Source organism: Gavia stellata, chromosome 4 (genome assembly GCF_030936135.1).
Source record: "Gavia stellata isolate bGavSte3 chromosome 4, bGavSte3.hap2, whole genome shotgun sequence".
Classification (NCBI taxonomy): Eukaryota; Metazoa; Chordata; class Aves; order Gaviiformes; family Gaviidae; genus Gavia; species Gavia stellata.
Window position 1 is genome coordinate 54,568,424 of NC_082597.1, and position 19,571 is coordinate 54,587,994.

Genomic DNA, 19,571 nt, shown 5'->3' on the forward strand with positions numbered 1-19,571 from the left:
AAGTTTTGTCCAAAGGAAAAAGTGAGAAATAAATGAGTTTAAGGAAAAAAAGCCACACGGATGAGGTATATTTGCACCCACACTTGTTCTGCATGTTCCCAAGCAGGCGAATCTAATGATCACGAACCAGAGCAAAACTTTCATACCCTAAAGTCAACAAGTCTGCAGTGTCTGGGTTTGACTTGACACTATGACACTACCAAAATGGAAGTCACAGGGCTAGTGCTATCTGAGTCTGTGTCCAGAAATATCTGGCGATTCCAGCCTCCGGTTTACCAGTATAAATAATGAATAATACTAGAGATTTCTGTGGGATTTTGTTAGTGTAAGCAATAACCAAACATGTTTAAGAGACTACATGCTGGTTAGAAATCTTGGGAAAAGTTGGGAAGAGAAATAAAGCTGATTACTAGAATTGTGTATTTATATTCTTTCAAGTTTCATTTTGGAAACATAACTTTCCTAGAATACCTTCTATTTTTAGATATTTATTTATTTTTAAACTATTGCTCTTTAAGATACTTTTTGCTGGAAGTTGTTAGTATATATATTCAGTCTTTCCTGCACTGTAGAAGAGTTAAACTTTTTTTTTTTTTTTTTAAATCATGAAATTTCTCTAAGCTAAAGGACAGTGTTTCTAGGGATTGGCATAATTCCTAATGGCTCTGACTGCCCTTGGGAGCCTTTTAGGCTCGAATTCTATAACCCTTGGATGTTTCCCCCTCATATGGGGCCGAGGAGGACTGGATGTGAGGTGGAGGAAAACGTGATCCATGTGCTGTCTTTGGGACATGGCTTTAGGAACTTGGTTGGTGGGTTTGGGAAGTATGGGCTTATTGGTATATAGGCTGTAGAAGAGCCCATGCAGGGCTCTTGACATACCAAGCAACCACAGCCATTCAAGTCCTGAAGAATAAAACACTTTCGGAGTGTCAAGGTTTATTTGATTTTTAGACAAGACAAGCCAAACCAATAGCCTCCTTACTAGGACAATTTCCAGGAAGAAAAAAGAAAGACCCTCCCACAAACTAACTACCAAAGGTCCCAACAGTATGAAAATCTCAGCTCTCCAAAGTAGTTTGATGAAACTGTCTGAAGCAAAAATCTACTGTGTGTTTGCCCTATGCAAACTGTTTCATGGGTTTCTTTACCTTCAGGGGAATGAGTCAGGGTGGGGTGGGGGAAAAGGGTCACCACTGGGTTCAGTCTCATTTGATTTTCCACATGAGAGAGCTCCATCACATGAAAGAAGCTGCTCTACTTCAGGGTGTGCTGGTCTCTCCCCTGGCTTTCCGGCAAGAAGCTGAAGACTTCCATGTTTGTAATAAAACTGATTTTTTTTTATCCAGTTGTTTTTCTTCAACAGTCCCATTCAAAACCTCAGATAAAATCTTCTGGAAATGCCACAAGTCCTGAGATGGATGTCAAAATGGCTGCCAGGACCTGATATCTCCTGGCCCAAAGAATGGGCTTTGTTTTGGAACTCAGACACAGGAACACAAGCCAGAGCCCCGATCTCTCCAGGCAATCACAGGATATAAACTGCTGTGCGAAAGCAAGTGCTGGAGAACTTCAGTAACCTCCAGGAAAGCTCTGAGGTTAGGGAGACTAGTGCAGCCAAAGAAGACATGAGGAGTCTGCTGGCACCGCTGATCATGACTCTGGCCCTGGCAGCACTCTGCTGTTGTGAGAAAGGTAAGGTGACATCTTCCCGGGAAGGCTCCTGGGAGCGCTGCTCAACCCTGCAGCTTGCCGCCAGCCTCCCTTCGGTCTGGGAGAGGCGCACAGTTTCGGGGGGAGGAGGTGCACCGCCGGTCACTGTACAACTTCAGATCTCTCTCTGAGAGAGAGAATCATGGATGAGAGAGGGCTCGGGAGCAGACAGCTTCATCTCTTGCATTTAGCATTTAGGTGAACTGGCAAAGGTGTGCTGGATACTCACTTTTGAGTAAGAGGGTTGAGCTGCAGGCAGAGTTGTGTCGACCACAGGGAGAGGGATTTTGTACCTGCCAGCCCTGGAATGCTGTAGGATCACAGAGATAGGCACTGAGTCAAGCCTACATCTGCTGAGAAATGTGGGATGTGGAGAACTTCTGGAGGGAAAAAAGTCCTATCGGTGCTTAAAAAAAAAAAGGGACATGTCCCATTGAAATAAGAGCACATCACATTTGAAGGTGATTTAGCCATGGTGACTTTATGAGCAAGAGACAGTAATGTAGTGGCAGCTCTATAGTTGATGGAGAGGGAAGGGGGAAAAGATCAGAAAAACAAGTGTTTTCCCTTCACAGCAGCAAAAGAGAAGCCGAGCAGGAGAGGGCCCTGTCATTTCTTGTATTAACCCATTCAGAGTTATATTTAATTCAGTCCTTGGCATCAGATATGTCATGATTCAATACTGTTCAGTCTCTCTCTCACTTTTTCACTCTTGAGCATATATCTGCTTTTTTTTATTCATTATTATTATTCTAGATTGCTTAATGGCCTTGGACTAACTTTTAATTATTTTTTTTTTTAAATCCAAGGAATGTATACTTAGCTTAAAAATAGAACTACACGCAATCCTTTTCACACAAAGTTTTTGTTTAAGCACAGTTGTTATTTTTTTGGTCTCTAGAGTCCTCTTTCTGCCCATAAATACACTTATGCCAAATACCTGGTAACTTGGGTGGAACTGACACTGTTGAAGAAAAATATGATGAAATAAAGGAAGAAAAAAATTGTGAAATAGGGCAGTGTGGGAAAGCCAAGATTAGGAGACCTACCATTTCTGTTAGAGCATGCTTTTCTTGAGTGTTTGCAGGGACCATTAAGGATTAAGATTAGGACTGAACAGAGAAATATAGTGTATAAATTCCTCTTGGGAGGGCTGGTGAGCCAGGTACTTCAACCCTGAGCCACAAAGCTGCAAGGGTAGAGTTGTTCCTAATTTTCGGCCCTATTTCCCTTCTCTATCATTAGTTTGTGATTTCTCCCTAGAGTTAAGGCAATCTCTGTTTCCAAAGATAGATGAGATGCTTAGCTATCTTCAGGTTCTGTCCAAATTTGGGGTTTTGCTCAAATGGTCCCCTAGCTCTAGCTGTCCCCGCTCTTAGCAAGGGTGGGGAGGGAGAAGGAGGAAGGTCTTCCTCCAGCTTCCACAGTGGTTATATGGAATTTAATTTGGCTCAGAGGAAGTTGAAATTAAACAGATCCACGCATAATGGGTGAATTTTGCTGTGGTGAAGAAGTCTATCCCTAAATGGTGGGTGTTAATAAAACCCTTTTTGGGGAGGAACAGACTTTCTGGGAAAGGAGGGGAGCTGGATCCACCCAGTAGGCAGAGGGATTCAGTTAGAGTGGAGCAAAGAAGGACTCACAAGCAAACTCCTCTCTGTCTGTCTTCCAGATCCCAAAGACCCCTCAGGATCTCCCAGCACTGCCAGTGAGTATATGGTTGTGACCGCCACCCAGATCCATTGTCCTGCATCTGCTTCCCTTCTTCCCTTTGATAGAATCAAGGGATGAACAAGAACCATGCTAAGTCCCTCTAGCTGCTCCCTTTTTGCTCCCTCAGTACAGCAGTCCCTGAGGTGCAGGAGCACCGGCAGCAAACAGAGAGGCTGCCTTTCACAGCCATGGGGGCAGGAGACACTAGGGAGGTCAGCCTCCCTGCACCAGCAGCCTAGCATCACGCCAGGTGTGATAGTGCCATAGCCTGCATTTCCACAACCCTTGAGTAGCCTCCAGACAAGACAGGAGTCCTGCAGGTTGTTAGCAGCTGGATGCATCTGCCCTCTGTGAAACAGGGTGATGTGGGTGGAGCAACATGGCCAGTCTCCCTGCTTCTCTGAGCTGGCCTCAGAGACCTTTCCAAAGTGACTGCTGCATCCCCAAACTGTTAAGAGGGCAGAACCTGCCCCAGGGCCTCCAGACACTGGTCTTTTGGATCTGCTGAGCAGTCAGTCTGGCGTGCGGAATCACAGAGCAGAAAGGTTCGGTGCCACATGGCAACAGGCTGTGACATCTGTGCCAAATCCCACAACCTGGAGACCCTGAAAGCAAGTGCCTGCCTTGGCTGCTCCTGAGGGCTGCAGTCCCTCCTGTGAGGTTGCCTGGAACATGGGGATTTGCACCCCTTGAGATGTCCACAGCTTTTGCAGCAAGCTGATCCTGGCAGAAATCTGTATGGAAAATCCCTTTCGTTCTCCCCCGTCTCTCCTTTCTCACACCTTAAAGGACAACATTGATGCTGAGGAGCATAAAAGCTGGTGTTTCTCCAGTGAGCCAATACAAACACAGATCGGGAAAGAGAAAAAAAATGAAAAGAGTGTTCAGGGAAAGGTGGTGATTCCTGACAGCTCATTAACTGGCAGTTTCTGTGTAGTCAGTATTTTGATTCAGACTAAACCCTAGCTTGCTAGAGAGGACGCACCTCTCACCTGCCAAACAGAAACACAGTTAAACACCCCACGATGATGAGGCAAGGAAGGGCACAAACCCCACAGTCTCCCCACAGGCAGAGGTCTTAGAAACTGCTTTCCCCGAGAGACAGCGACAGTTTGCCAGTTTCGCTGTTGAAACATGTATTGGTGTGCAGCTGCCTGTGTTGCTGGTGTGCCGGCATCCATGCACACCTCTGCTGGTGTCCCATGGAGAGAGGCTGTGCTGTGCTGTGCTGAGCCATGGCTGGGGGTGGAGGTATGACGTGGCTTTACCTGCTGTTTGTGGGGTGCTCTACAGCACCCTGGTGTTTGCACAACCACAAATCCAAGGGAACAAATAAGCAACTGCGCTGACACAGTGTGTTAGTGGAGACCAGGCCAGTGCTGTCATGGAAAAAAGACGTCTCATGTTCTCCAAGTCCTGAACACCAGAATCTTCACACCTCCTGGGTGTATTTCTCACTGGGTGATGTTTACCATCATTATTTTATACCCTTCAACTTTCATGGAACTCTGCACATGTCAGCATTAGTATTTCCATGTGCCGCCTGTTGTTATGGCTTATTAGAAGTATTTTTAAGCCTTGGTGTCTGGTATCCCACATCACTCTCAGTCTAAGTCAAAATACATAAAGGAAACCAAGACTCTGAAGTTAAGCAGGCTAGGGAGAGAGGGTGCCATTCCCTTCATTTTCTCATTATTCGTATTTTATGCTGTCATGACTTTGCCTTCTGCACATTTGCTGTGGACTCAGATTATGCTGTGTGATAAGGGAATGAAGTTTATGACAGAAAAAGTCCTTGGTCCATGTAGATGTGCAGGCTGGAGTCAGGAGGGAGCCCAGCTGCTGGGCTTTGAGTGGACAGTGGGATGGGGAGAGATGAATGGGCAATCAGGATGATTCGTGGTAGTCATCTGCTTGTGAAGAGAGTAGACTGTCCATTTTCAGAGGTTAGACTGGTCTCATAGATTATAGATCATGGCCCTGCATCTCTAACCTGCTGTGTCCTCTCTTGGTAGGCATCAAGATTAAAAAAGAAGTTGCCAATGCCTTTGTGAAGAGGCAGAAGAGATCCAGCCTGTATGAATGGTAACAACTCACGAGTCAGGCTGAGAGCTGGACTCTGGACCGGTTCTGAAGAGGGGGTGGGAAGGCAACAGGACATTACAAGGCATTAATTTGTTATTACTTTCATGTCCTGAAACAAAAAGGCTGTAGGAGACACTTATTGATAGATAAATGGTTCTTTTTTCATAAATATGCTTTTGAGAGCTCATAGCTGGACTCTGATATTCCTCCCAGGGAGGAAGACAATACTAGCTGTCTGGGCTAGCCATGGGGACAGCAGGATACAAGTTAGAAGCTGCTGTAACCTGCAGGGAAATCAGAGCCAGTTTCCAGGATGATGAGCATCACATAGCCTTGGTCATTGCCTCTGCCTCCCTACAAAGAAAGCACAGCTCTGTTGCAGGGATGAGGCTAGATCAGAATGGCTGTTCTTTCTGAAGCTGTAGATCCTACATGCATTTGTGCAGAAATCCTAGGCACAAAGATTTGGAGAAATCCTAGCTATAAACATTTGAAGAAATTTGAGATCATCCAAGAATGTTCTTCACATATTTCCTTGAAAGGGTTGTTAAGCCACTGTCTTATATAGGTCTGTTTAAAAAGAATTTTTATTCAATCCGCCTTTGGACTGGAAGGATAATATTGTTTTTTAGATAATAGATGACTGGGAGGCCCCATCTCTGGAAAAGAGGATCAGAGTATTGCATCAGAGCAACTGGCTGATGTTGAAACCTGCAGTGATTAAAAACAAGGTGAAATTCTGTAGTAGCAACTGTACTGATTGTACTGACTACCCCCTTACAGGTGGGGCATTGTAAAAGTAGCTCCTGCTATAAGCATTAATAGGAAGGACTGAGGTAGGCAGACAGCTCAGCGTATTATTTGATCACAAGGTAAGGTTAGTCTGGAAATACGGATGCAACAAATGGAATTGAAGGGTGCTGCAGGGTATATCCAATACAGAAATAAAGTAACAATTACTGAGATACTGGTGGGGCTTCTCCTGTAGCATTGTGTACAGTCGTCAGGAAAGATTAACCAAACCTGGAACAGGAGTTGAGAAGGGCATCAGAGTGTATAGCTGACACTAAAAGTTTTGGGCTTGCTTAGCCTGGCAAAAGAAACACTGAGTGGGGATAGTGTTGTTGTCAACAGCAGAAGTGAGGGCGATTAGAGGAAACTCCTTAAGCTAAAGGAAAATAGTGGCTAGTGGGAAAGTGAGCAGAAACTGGGAGCGAATAAAGGTAAGCAGATAATAAATAAATAAATAAATGAACCAACCAACCAACCAACAAAAAAAAATTCCTGGGTAGTTGGGGAATGAGGTTGGGGACAAAAAAACCCCAACACTAACTGCTTCTGTGGTCTCCTTTGATGATAAAACCTCAAGAGCAATTGTTTTAAGTTGGGTTCAGTTCCAACTTTTCCCAGCATTAATCAAGTAGTCTATTGCCATGTAAGTAGATGTTTAACTTACCATGAGAAGTCCCCTGTTGGGGCACCCTGGGGAATTACTCTTCTCATGTTAGTGGTGAAACCTCTCCAACTGCATCAACTGAATCTGCAGAATGGCATCTCTCTCTTTGTCTACTCCAGGTACTCTGAGTATTACAAAAATCCAATGGAGCAGATGCATGAGCGTTGTGAAAACTACCCCCCCTGTGACTATCTCTCTGACCAAATAGGATTTTCCATGGCTTACAACCGTTTCTTTGGGAGATACTAAGGATGGGACAGGCACTTCATTCATTGTGCTTGGGACCAGTCTGAAGCCCCCAGGAGAAAGAAGGTTGTGAGTGGGAAGGAGGGAAGGAAAACATCTAGACTGGGGCGTTCTTCCGTTGTCTCCCCAGCCAGCTGGAACACCAAGGCAATAATTATCCCACTTGTTGAGCTTGCATTAGCTTTCTTCCTTTCATCAAAAATGTTTATCTTCAGCCATCTTTTGTGATATTTTGAGCTTCACCAGAAATGATTGAGAAGACTCTGTCTTACCTCCTTCCATTTGAATCCCCATGATGCAGTAGGTGAGAAAACTGTGATTCCTCTCAAGAAAATCAATGTATGCATTAGAAACATAACAAGACCTTTTGTCCTATTCTACAAAATGCAGGAGGATTATAGAAGGAGAATGTCACAATGTGTGTAAATATGATGGATCTGATCCTGGAATGCTCACTGGGAAGAAGGCAGAATGGCTGCCTCCTGGTACAATGACTGGGAAAGTTCAGTATTTTCAGGTAGTATAATCACCCTAAATATGTGCCAGTGTAGGATCATTTTGTAAATATAGAAGTGTGAAAATACTATTACATAGCCAGAAATCAGGTTCTGGTACACTCTTCTGATTATTCTGTCACAAAATTTGCCTGTATAGTAACAACAGATAAATCCCAAAAGGTGTGTTTAAGGAGTCCTTTTATATAAGCCCTTCCATTTGTATGCTGCATTCAATGACTGACTGTAAAAAGTAACTTGGAAATCTCTTGTTGTTTTTGTTACAACTGGTTTCTGGTGAAACCGAATATACCCAAGCAGAACAAAACAATAATCTGTTTCTCTCTGATGCTTTATTATTTATGCTTGAAAGTGAACGTGTCTGAACAGCCCCAAAAAAGCAAAGAAAAAACCCAATAAACTTTATGAAATAAACAAAACCAAAATCGATTCAAGGATGGATTGAAGTTAGGTCAGCATTTGGTTTATTCAAGGCAACCTGTATCTCTCTTATATGTATATATAAAAAATGTGTGCGTGTTTGTATACATGTCCTCTTCCCTCCTCACTACTTCATTGTGTCCTCTGGTATGAATATTATACCTTAGCAACTTTCTGCACAGCCTCCCTTGATGTGCTCTGTCAGCTTTCCTTCCCTGAGAGGTAGATGGCAGATCCCATCTCCAAGGACATGGACTGCTGACCCTCAGGAGACTGAGAAAGACTGAATCTCTCTGGTTGCATGTAAGCTGGTGCAGCCATTCCCAGCTGCTGACTGCAATAAATACTGCTCATGTAAAGCAAGTTGGTGTGCTGCTTCTCTCTGTTCCTCTGTACAACCTTTATCTGCAGTTAGGGATGCCTAGAAGATAAAACGTGCTCCTATGAACCCTGAAGAACAGGATCCAGGTGCGTGAGGCTTCCTTCTCCCCTCTTGTGCCCCAGTGTGAATGAGAAGTGGCTACATTGAAATGCAGGTCACGATCCCAGTACACAGTGACAGTGAGGGAGAAGATGGCCAGGCTATTCCTGATTCACCAACTACTGAGTTCAGCATTTCTCTGAAAGATCTTACCCTGAAGTAAGGACACGGGATAAGTCCACAGAGATGGCTGCCAGTTTGAGTGTGAGCATCTCTTATTTGGCAAGCTGCTACGATTTGCACCGGCCATGCTGACCTTGGCCAAGGAGAAGACAGTTAGTAAGTACCTCTGCTTCGCTTGGTCAAACACCTGGGACTGGTTCCCCTGTTGGCATAAACTGATGGGGCTTCACTGCTCACAGCAAAACTCTCCTCTGAATGCCATCTCGTAAAAATGAACAAAGTGCTCATTGAAAGCAGTGAAAATTTTGCTGGGAAAAATTCTAGAGAGATTAGTGAAATCCTAGTATTTGCTGTACTAAGAAGTTAGGAGTTTTGCTGTTGCATGGTTTTATTTGCTAAAAAAGAAAATCAAGCTTCCTGCCTGTATTTTCATGTTTCTGTACTTTTTTTCTCCATTTCAGTAAATATTTTTTCTGGGAAGTTGCACGCGAAAGCCTTGATCATGTCATCTGCTCTGTGTCACCAGATCTGTATATAAGCTGAAGTCATTATGGCCTTTGGGGATCTAAGTGCACAAATCACATTACAAATTTACTGCTGGACTGGAGTGGCTCGATTTTCACCTGATCGATGCAGATTTAAATACCATTATACATCCTCTGCTGCCATCTTATGGACATTATATTTATTGCCACGCGATAAACCGTACACTATGTTGCTTCAGAAGCATTTGAAAATGCAAATTCAGTGGGCCTTCTTCCTCATTCACTTCATACTGCAACATACACTAAGAGGCCAGAAGGGAAAAATAGGGACATAATCTGGAACTGGATTATATACAGCTGAATTGACATTCTAGTGGTGCTGTTTATCCTGATTGTCAAGTTCCTGCTGGAGCCTGTCACAGTTTAGTTCCTTTTTATCTCTACATAAATAGAAGAAGAGATTCCTCTGAACAAATTCACAACTTCTTCTCCAGACTCACTTTTAGTAGTCGAAATACAGCCCAAGATGTTAGAACAGTTCCAAGAAGGAGAGGTACATAGGCTGCATTTATCACTTTGTATCATTCTTCATGTCATCATCTCATATCACCAGTGGCTGCAGATACTGTCAGCAGCATCAGCTGGTGCAGTGTTACAGAACACTTTGAAAGGAACCCAGTATGAGATCTTTATGTCATCTCTCACCCTATTTCAGCAATAGTCAGCAAATGCTTTCTGTCCACAGGATCTAAGCAGCGGCACAAACGTCTCTTCTCCCAGGGAATCACACCATAACTGCAAGCACCCTCCTCACCCAGCCTATCACCAACAGGCAATGGACTTCACTTCTCTGTAGTCAGAATGAGGCCCTGATGCCTCTTCTTGGCTCTTTTTCCTTTCAGAAGAGTTGACGGAGGCCATGGGGCTTTGCAGGTGAGTAATTCACTGCCCTTTATTGGGAAGGGTCACTGCAAAGCAGCTACTAGAGAGGGGTTAGTCTCAGTATAGAATCTGTATTTACACACTCATTCTGAGTGTTTTTAATGTAAACAGTTCAACAAGGTGCCACTCTGCAGTGGTGTATGGGTAGGATTGCAGAACATTATTAGAAACCAGGGGGAGCTAAGGAAGAGAGGGACAGTTATGTTATCTCTGCTTCCAGATGGGATCCCAACCTACCCTGCATTTCTCTGTTGGCTTTATCAGAACTCTGCACTTCTTTAAAAGGGCTTCTTAAGCCCTTGACCAAGGAGTGGTCTCCACCTCATCCTGACACATGACTCCTCAGGAGAGAACTGCCTTGAACTGCTCCAAGCTGGAGTTTTCTTCCTTTTTGCAAGAACAGTAACACCAGATACCTTGGAATTAAGAGAATTATCAAGGTGAAGGACAACTACATCAGCTGGAGTTGGTGCAACCTGACCCTTCCTTATGGATTGTGGGCATAATTCTACCAGCAAATTGTCTGTTTGACTTCTGAATTGCCATAAGAATCTGGTGACTCTTTGGTTGAAGAATCATCACCAAAACCTGAGTGTGAATTGCAAACTGCAGAATTTTCCAGTTCAAGAAAAAAAGGGAAATAAACAGATGTGAATGACCTCTACTTGAGCTCAATGTTCTTTACAATATCTTGGGTGTACTCTAGGATACCAGTGCTGCTGGCCAGCCTTCTGTTTCTGATCTCCTTGCAAAGGCTGGTAAGAGGGGATAAAGTAAACATTGTTCTTTATTTGAAATTATGAAATTGCTCATCCTATTGAAATAAACCTTCCCCCCCCCCCCCTTTTTTTTTTTTCACTTGAAACATGTTCTTTTGGGAGCTCTGGGTTCAGATTAAACTCTTCTGCTTTCAGTTGCTCTGTTCCATTTCTTACCCGTCCTAATTCCTTTTAACTACTTGGTTGGAAATTTCCTCTTGTTTGGAGCCAGATTGTTTCCCAGGTGTTTGTGAGTAGATCTCATGGAATTGTTCCTCTTGTTTCCCAGCCTGTCTCAGTTGAGGCTCTGACAAAAGCAGTGTGTTGTTGGATGGGACAGTAACAATATTGCTCTATTATTTATGTCTGCCTTTTGGCTTTCTCTCAAAGCAATTATGGTATCATGGAGAAAGAAACTGAATCCCAGTATAGTTTATGGGCCAGTATAAGTTCAGAGGTTAATAAAGGTGTCAGGGTTGAATATTTGAGATGAAGTGAATATCTACTTGTGGAATTCAACTATCTACCAACTGACTACAATACTTGACTAGTCTACCAGGAGATCAAAAAGCAAAAAGAACAATGTCATAACTCACATAATTACTTAGGTTTTATTACACAAGCTTTTTATTAATTAGAAATGCTGGAAACAGGTAATTAGTGTGCCATTTCATAGACAGGATATATTAGAGGTTATTTTCCTGTTATAGCACCCATTTGTGTAAATCCCGACTCGTGTTTAATGTTTATTCACATGACAAGCCCAGCTGGCCTCACTAAGATGAATGGGATGAACGAAAGTTTTGGCACAGTGCTACTATATTGTAGTACCAAACATCCAAACATGTCCAAGAGGTATGACAAGACAGGAAGAAGAAATACACCCCTGAGATGTGTTCAGGCTGCACTGCCTTGAGCACATTGTTTTGCTTATTCTTTCTCTCTTCAAAGCCACTGACAAATCATGAGCAGAATATGGAAATAAATAGACCTTGGGTCTGTCCTGCAGGCTGTATACCCTCACCCTCTGAAGGGCAAACTCTCCTAGAGTTTTTAATGCTACTGATCCACATAAAATAAGAACTCTGGCATCCTGGGTGGCATTTGCGTGAGGTGAGGCTTGAACAATAACCTAAGGTTGCTCAGGAAGGGCTTGTCAAAGATGCCTACCTGCTGTGCTTGCTCTGCCAATAATGACAAAGGGGCAAGAGGAGGGTAGGGAAAAACCTGGCTTGCATCCATAGAGATAGACAGAAAGTTCACACTTCTGATGCTAATCTTCATTTGCTTTTATGTTGCAGGCTGTGTTCCACCTTATGACAGATATGGCTCTGCATTCCTTTGATGACCAGTATCTGGGGTGCAGAGAGCAGGTGATGAAGAACTGGAGCGAGAAGACTATTTCCAAAAGGAAATAGCTGCTAACAAGGACTATTTGATTCTCTGGAAGAAGGCTCAGGAAGCTTTGTTACAAAGCCCAGTAGGTCTCCTGATGGAGATGCATGAGAGCCATGCCATAGTCCTCATGGCTTACACCATGAACTCTTCCCTGCACTCTCAGCTGAACTGGGCCACATCTACAGCAGGAAGCTCTCCAGAGCACTACAGACAACTTCAGTTTCAAATATTTTCACTTTTACCTAACAACTGCTATCGAGATAATGAAGCAATGGCAGAGCAGCAAGGAGAGCGTGGGGAAACGTAAGTGCTACCGGGTGCACAGGGGTGTGAAAGACTTACATGTCGAGGCAATGGTAGGCAGCATGGTGCGATTTGGCCGTTTCACCTCTACCTCTCGCCTCTGGAATGAAGCCCAGAAGTTTGGGAATTAAACTTTGTTCACAGTGACCACTTGCCTGGGAATAGCTGTACAAGGCTTTTCTTACTACACATCAGAGAAGGAAGTCCTCATTCCCCCTTACAAGGTCTTTCTCATCAAAAGCTTCTTTCAGACACAGCACGGTAACCGGCTGCATTCTGTGGGGAACTACAGCAAGTACCACTGCCAGCTCGTGGAAGGTATTGTATATAGCCCTTCATGCAGGGGGGACGCAGGACAGTCCGGTCTCACGTACCCCAAGTAGCCCTCACCAGCTGCACCCACACGAGGCCACACTGAAGGCCAAATCTGTAGCTTGCCCGCTGTGTTTGCCTATGAGAGCCACATGACCAAGTTTTCTTCTATTTGTCCTGAAACCTGGAGCACGCCACATCTCACTAAAGATGAATCCACCTGACACACAGCAGGTCTCAGGGTTCTTTGCAGCCTCCATTTATCCCATCTGCCATTGCAAGGATGTCAGAGGACACAAGCATGTGGGTCACCAGCATTCCTACTGCAAGGGCAGATGAGATCTGCAGGCAGCTTGAATTCTGATATTTATTCTGGTGGCTTGCAAGGCTGCTACACTTCAAGCCTCAGGACAAAACTATTGCTGCTTTAGTCATGTTCTCTCTCCTGTGGCAGAAGGGAGGAGAGGTATCCTTCGACAAAGCACACACTGTGAGTATCCTGGCTACAGAGATAACTGTTCTGTGCTGGGAGACCTCACTGGGCCCATTCCACCACCCTGTCCTTCTGTGAGTCCACCACCAATACAGGACTCTTGTTTTTGTCTCTCTGAGCAATAGTGTGTCAATGCAACCTTTGAGCACAAAACAATTATTCAGGAATGAGACTCTGTGCCTGGATCTAAGCCAAAGTAGTAGGCAGACTTGAGAAAAAGGCTCTTCTGGGTGAAGGCTGTGTTAGCAAGTGCAGGAAGCTTTAGGCAGCCAAAAGAGGTCTAAATGACTGCTCTCTTGACTTTCTTTCAGCTTCAAGAAGCAAGAACAGTGGTTCCACTGCCCTCGACTCTGCTGTTCTTCCCAGTGTAGTTGGAGTTTTCATGTACTTAGCCCATAATTACTGAGTGTCTGGCTGCATCCAGATATGTGCATTTGAATAGTGGGCAAGAAGAATTCAGAGGAAATCAGTTTCTGGAGTTCCTGTTGTTACAGAAGGTTCGACCCTCCCTTTGCTTTCAGCTGCAGCTCTCCAGCTAAGATTGGAACATTCAGCCTAGTTCATCAAAACAGACACTCCCTGGACCCATTCAGGTAGGAGGGCAGTTATCTATGGCCTTTCTGAAGGGCAGTGACACCCTGCGCTGGAGGTAGCTTTTCGCTTAGGTATTCAGGAAAGACATACATGGACTTTGGACTCTTTACAGATCTCTTAGTAGCTTTATTTTTAGTGAGACAGAGTCTGTCTGTGGGATGCATTGTGGTAAAGTTGAGTGGGTAATTGTGCAGCCTTGCATATCTCCTTTGAGCGTAGGGTCCCAGGGGACAGTAAAGTCTGTGGCTGCTGCATAGTGGTCCTTCTCCACTGCATGACCTCATGCACCAAAGCCATAGCTCTCATCTCAAGCTAACTGTCTGCATGTCACACATGGGGGCAGAAGCATAAAGCTGCCTTGAGACATGAACTTAGCAGCAGAGGATCACCAGACTTGTCAGGCCTGTCTTCAGCTTTCATGTTCGACTTTAGCACTTCTTCTGAAAAACTCAGGCAGATCCTGTGTTCGTAACAGTCCTCTAGTGGCTGATGAATACACACTGGTCATTTCACGCTGAAATGAAGGACAGCCTGTGGAGCCCACTGCTGTCTTCTTTATGGGTGTTGGATGTGACTGAAATTAATTTACCTGCCTTTCTACTTTGCTGGTCCGCAACGTCTAATGCTGGAGGTTGAATCAACATCTCAAATTGGAACTGGAACTTCTGGTTTAGCTGTAGACTCCTCTCACTTCTATGCGTTCATTTAGCACTTCCGGAGCCTTAGACACCCAAGCCAGAACAGCTATGAAGTTCTCCCATCTCCAAAAAGTAACAGTGTGGAAATGATAAGAAACATTTTCTGCCTGCAATTCCCCTTTCCAACATGCCTTGCTTGCTTCGTCACCCCTGGTCCCTCACTTCCACTGACACTAGCCCTGGGCTGAGGCTATGGTCAGAGAGGTTATCTCCACTAGTCCAAGGAGACTAGTCACAGTGATTTAACTTTGCCGTGGAATCATCAAAAAATTGAACTGAAACTCACTGACACATTTCACAAATGTCCCCAGCTTTCAGACACTGCTGATCTTGGCAGGAAGCTGGAGTTCTGTATTCACCATCCCCTGCCCAAAACAGTAAGCAACAAGTTAGCTATCCAAACAAGATCTGAATATAAGAGGACTGCATAAGTTGCCAATCAGCTGGTTAGTCAAAAGTAAGGACAGCCAGAAGCACTTATGTGAACTGCTTGACTCTTGGAGCAGCTCCATATAAGCTTGGTGCTGACATTCCCTTGGAAATCCTATGGCAAGGAATGCAGAACTTAGGAACATGAGAAATATTAGCATTAGAAATGTAGGCACGTAAGGAATTCAGGTGTCCTCAGGTTTTAGCAGGTTAAATAGAGGAATTTGAAGCTCAGCATCTTGTGTATCAGATTTAGGTCTCTGTAATGGCAGAGGCCATCATCTAATCGTGTAAAACCTAGTAACACGTTCTGTGAAACTGAACTACTGCCCCTGAAATCCTGAGACATGCCTGCTCAGGCAGCTAAAACTAATACAGAACTATTTTACTATTATCTTGTTTTCTATCTATATTTCATGTTACTTTCTTGTTGCTCTTGGTTTACCAGTGACTTCAAATAATAAGTTATCAGAACTTGATTTTGACCCATTAATGCTCAAAGATACTAAACCCAGATTTCAAAAAAGAATGAAAAGATTAGAAGCAGCTGCTGCAGGTACCTCTTGTATGTGTGCTCAAACATGCTTAAACTCTTTCCCTATGTGAGAATTACAGGAATCAAGATGGATTTCTGACACATCAGCACATTTATGTCTCTTGCTGCTTATCTGTTATCACTGGGATGCAGGCTTCAACCATTTTAACAAAGGTTTGGAATCCTTCACAAGGTGGCTTCAGCACCCTGAAAGCCTCCTCTAAGTAGTCAGCTGCTATTTTCAGGCTTTTCTTTATGGATCTGTGTCCTCGAAGGATAGCCTGTAGGAAAACAAGAAGTGACGAGGAGGAGGGTAGAGAGTGAAGCCTGAGCTGTTGTGACGTCCCGCTTGAGGAGGAGCTGCCTTCTGTGGTACTTGGTGTCTCATTTTGTTGCAACGTCTTCACAATATCAGCATAGTCCATGAGAAGTTCTGATACTTGGAGGGATAAGGCAGGTGAATTCAATAACTGATGAATAGCAGACTCTACCATGTCAGGGAAATTGTCATGTTTCAACATCACTGCAACAAGTACACCCATGATGCTTTCTACAACCCCCTTGTAACTCTCATAAAGTTCCTTCACTGCAGCAATCTTGTCCTGCAGGGAGGTGATGGGACCAGCCATCTTAGCGTACAAACTATGGCTGACGCTTTCCTGTACATCTTTGTCTTTTGTTTCCACAGTGGCTTGCATCTCTTTCAAAGCACTGACCAGAAGCTGCAGATTCTCTTTAATGCTGGAGTTTTCTTTTACTGACATGATGGGGAAGTTGGTGCCAAGATGCGCATTGAGGAGTCGGAATACTGTGTTGCTTGAAGAGACATAGATGTACACTAAGTCATGCAGATTCTGGCAGGCCCTGACCAGCCTTTCTTTATCACTCTTAAAACCGAGGCGGGCTAACATTTCTGGAGTGGTGTCTGACTCTGAAAAGCAAACAAAGGAAATCCAGAACATACAGGGGAATAAAACTGGATATATTTTCAGCTAGAATGTTACATTTCTGAAACCAATATTACAAATTATCTACCCACCTGACCCGCCCTCCCCCAAGAAATTACAATTAGAAGAAAACACAGAAAAAGCTCTTTGTCGGCTTTTGCAGGGGTCTTACCAAGCAGGCCAGCAAAATATGGTGTGAACAGCTACAAGTATCGTTACTTTTATGGCTGCAGGAATTATGACTCTGACCTTCAGCATGCAATCTGAACAGCAATGGAAGTGCTGTAAGTGAATTTTTCTTGCCTTTTGGTGTTTGGTAAATTTTTGGGAGCCCTAGCAAACAATCTGCTTTACATCATCCTTAGAACTATAATCCTTCAGTTTGTATACACTGGTGAGTCTACACAGAATTAAACTCATATTCTGGGAAGGGGGGAATAGACACAGCAAAGTCAAATGCATCAGATGTCTACATTCAAAAGGCAAAGCAATTGAAGGCTAAGTAATGCCATGTCTTGTCAGGCTACAGTTTCCTGTGAAGTGACCCATATCTGTTCATTCGTACAGCAGATAGATGTTGCAAGCATCCCTTGGTAGGTGGAAGCACAAGACATTCTCCTTGCTTGGGCTCCCATCTTGCTACCATTTTGACTATTAAGGAAGTTATGTCCTGCTTGCACTTAAGAGTTCTCTCAAGGGACAGGACATGGCTGAGGGACTGCTCCCGATGTTGCCTTTGCTTGTGCCAGAGCCCTGGAAAGCCAGACTGGTTGCAGCAGACATGTTTCATCAGCTATTGCTGTGGTTAAATTTGCAGATAGATGTGTCCAAGCAATTGCAACTTCCCATCGCACTTCATACTTTTTAAGACTTTTCTCTGACTGCTCAGCTCAACCCTCTGCCTCCTCCTCCTTTCCCTTCCCATGGCAAAAGGGATCTGAAATTCTGTGAAATAGCAAAATTGATTTTAGCCTCCACTGCTGTTCAGCCAGAGCTGGCTCTGGGGCTCAACACCATTTCTTCCACTCTCATGTCATCAGAGGACCTGGGAAACTGCAGAAGAGAAGGGTGATAGATACTCCAGATGAAGTCCTTCCCCCAAACTTAATAGGTCTGAAACAACAGCTATTAATCTTCCCCAAAGACCTGGAGTAAAGCAGGAACAAAACTGCTTGCTTATTGTTTAAAAGCTTTTCTGTCATGTTCCAAGAGATAGAGTAGGGACTCTAGAAGAGAAGAATTTGCATCCACTGTAAACCTTGAGGACCTGAAAGCAGCTTCCAGACTACAGAATGTGACACAGAGGCAGTTGCCAGCCTGATGAAGAATAATGGAAGAAGTATTTCAGGACTACATGGCATTCTCAGTTAATAACAGGAGTCACAACTAATAGACCATTGCGGAATTGTAATAGTTATATCATTAGAGTTCTCTCTCAGCTCATCTTCTCATGCCTACAGCTCTGAAAACAAGGGAAGTTTGGTACTCTGGCTTTGGATTGCATACAATAGCTCAGCTTTCAGGGGGAAACAAGCTCACTATTGCAGAGTACTAATTTTATGCTTGATCTTTTACTTTCATCTGAGAACTCAACCATTCTCTACTGGGGAGGCAGCATTCATGACCAGAGCCAAGTGGGCAGAAGGTCCTTCTTTCTAAGGGTCAGAGCATGGAAGATGTCTAGCTTGGATGAAGGCAGAAGTACAAGCTTGTCTCGCTGGGACAGACAAAGCCTGCTTTCCCTGTCTGGGGTATCTGTTTTTCTATTTGTGTGGGACTGTTCAACTTTTCTTCCATAATTCACAGGTGTACAAAACCAGTCATGGCAACAATTAATTATTTCAAGGAATAGCTGCAAGCATTACTGTTTATTGCTTATACTTATAAATAATATAAAATTATAAATCCCAGTACAAAAACTAATCCTGTATCTGTATGAATGAAAAGCACTGCCCTACATGTTTTATGTTCTGAGAACAGCAAGTAATACCATCCCCTTTCAGCCATAGCTGTAGATACCTGTGATGGCACCTTTGCTGTAGGCATCAGGATTCATGCTGTACCTATTCTCTCCAGGAACAGAAGGCCATTGGAGGACCTAACAATTGGGAACTAGCATGAAATAAACTGAAATGTGTTAACATTGAAAGGAAGGGGAAAGGAGGAAGAACATGAAATGATTCTGGGTAACCATCACACAATAGAATTAACAAGCAGGCAGGCAACAGGACCCAGCTGAAGCCCAGCCTCTGGATCCCTAACTCATCACATGCTGCTGGAAACCACCAGAAGAACACAGTGGAAAGAGGATGTAGTCGCTGTCCCATACACATTCAGCTGATTGCAGGAGCACTCAGACAAAATCAGGTAGGCAGTCTAAATTTTAATTAGAAAAGCTTCTAGAGAAAATCTCCCTGCAGCTGGAGAAATAGTCAGAAATATGGAAATATATGTGGCCTTCCTAACTGTAGAAAGCAAATGTAAAACCTAGCAAAAGTGTTAATGTGAAGACTAAGAGGTAATTTCAGCATTAAGAGACATAAAATCTAGAGCAGTTATAGGAAGCTGAAATAATCATGCATAACGAATAGATGCTAAAAGTCTCCTCCACACCTGTCTAGTATGTAAAATGTTTGTTCAAGTGCTGTTCCTCTTAGAATGTTTTTTCTTCTCAGTTTCTACAAATAAGGAAAATACGAATGACCTTTCAACAAAACATCCCTGGAGTGGAAAGGATCTACCATCACACTGAGTCAGAGAGTAAGCCAGCAACATCCCTGAGGCAGGACTGATATGAATTCATACTTTGTATTGACATGGCTTTATGTTCCCTGAAAATCACAAATATTTACTGTAAATGTACTTTGCTCCCTCCAGCTTGAAGGAAAAGAAAGATGTGTTAAAGAGTTATTCTTTTGATGGAGC

General features: G+C 43.7%; 2 protein-coding genes across 2 annotated transcripts; both read left to right on the forward strand.

Annotated features, from left to right (window-relative positions):
• The first annotated feature begins 1,591 nt into the window (after positions 1-1,591).
• Positions 1,592-8,534, forward strand: LOC104257099 (osteocalcin). The gene is made up of 4 exons (XM_009811766.2): positions 1,592-1,695; positions 3,386-3,421; positions 5,442-5,511; positions 7,087-8,534. Exons 1-4 carry the CDS (start codon positions 1,629-1,631, stop codon positions 7,214-7,216), a joined length of 303 nt encoding a protein of 100 aa, XP_009810068.1. The 5' UTR covers positions 1,592-1,628; the 3' UTR covers positions 7,217-8,534.
• A 343-nt stretch (positions 8,535-8,877) lies between these two features.
• ART4 (ADP-ribosyltransferase 4 (inactive) (Dombrock blood group)) lies at positions 8,878-13,849 on the forward strand. Its single transcript, XM_009811768.2, is given in 7 exon segments — positions 8,878-8,908; positions 10,140-10,170; positions 10,886-10,937; positions 12,239-12,311; positions 12,314-12,545; positions 12,547-12,956; positions 13,755-13,849. Coding segments are annotated over 7 exon segments (924 nt in total).
• Positions 13,850-19,571: the final 5,722 nt, after the last annotated feature.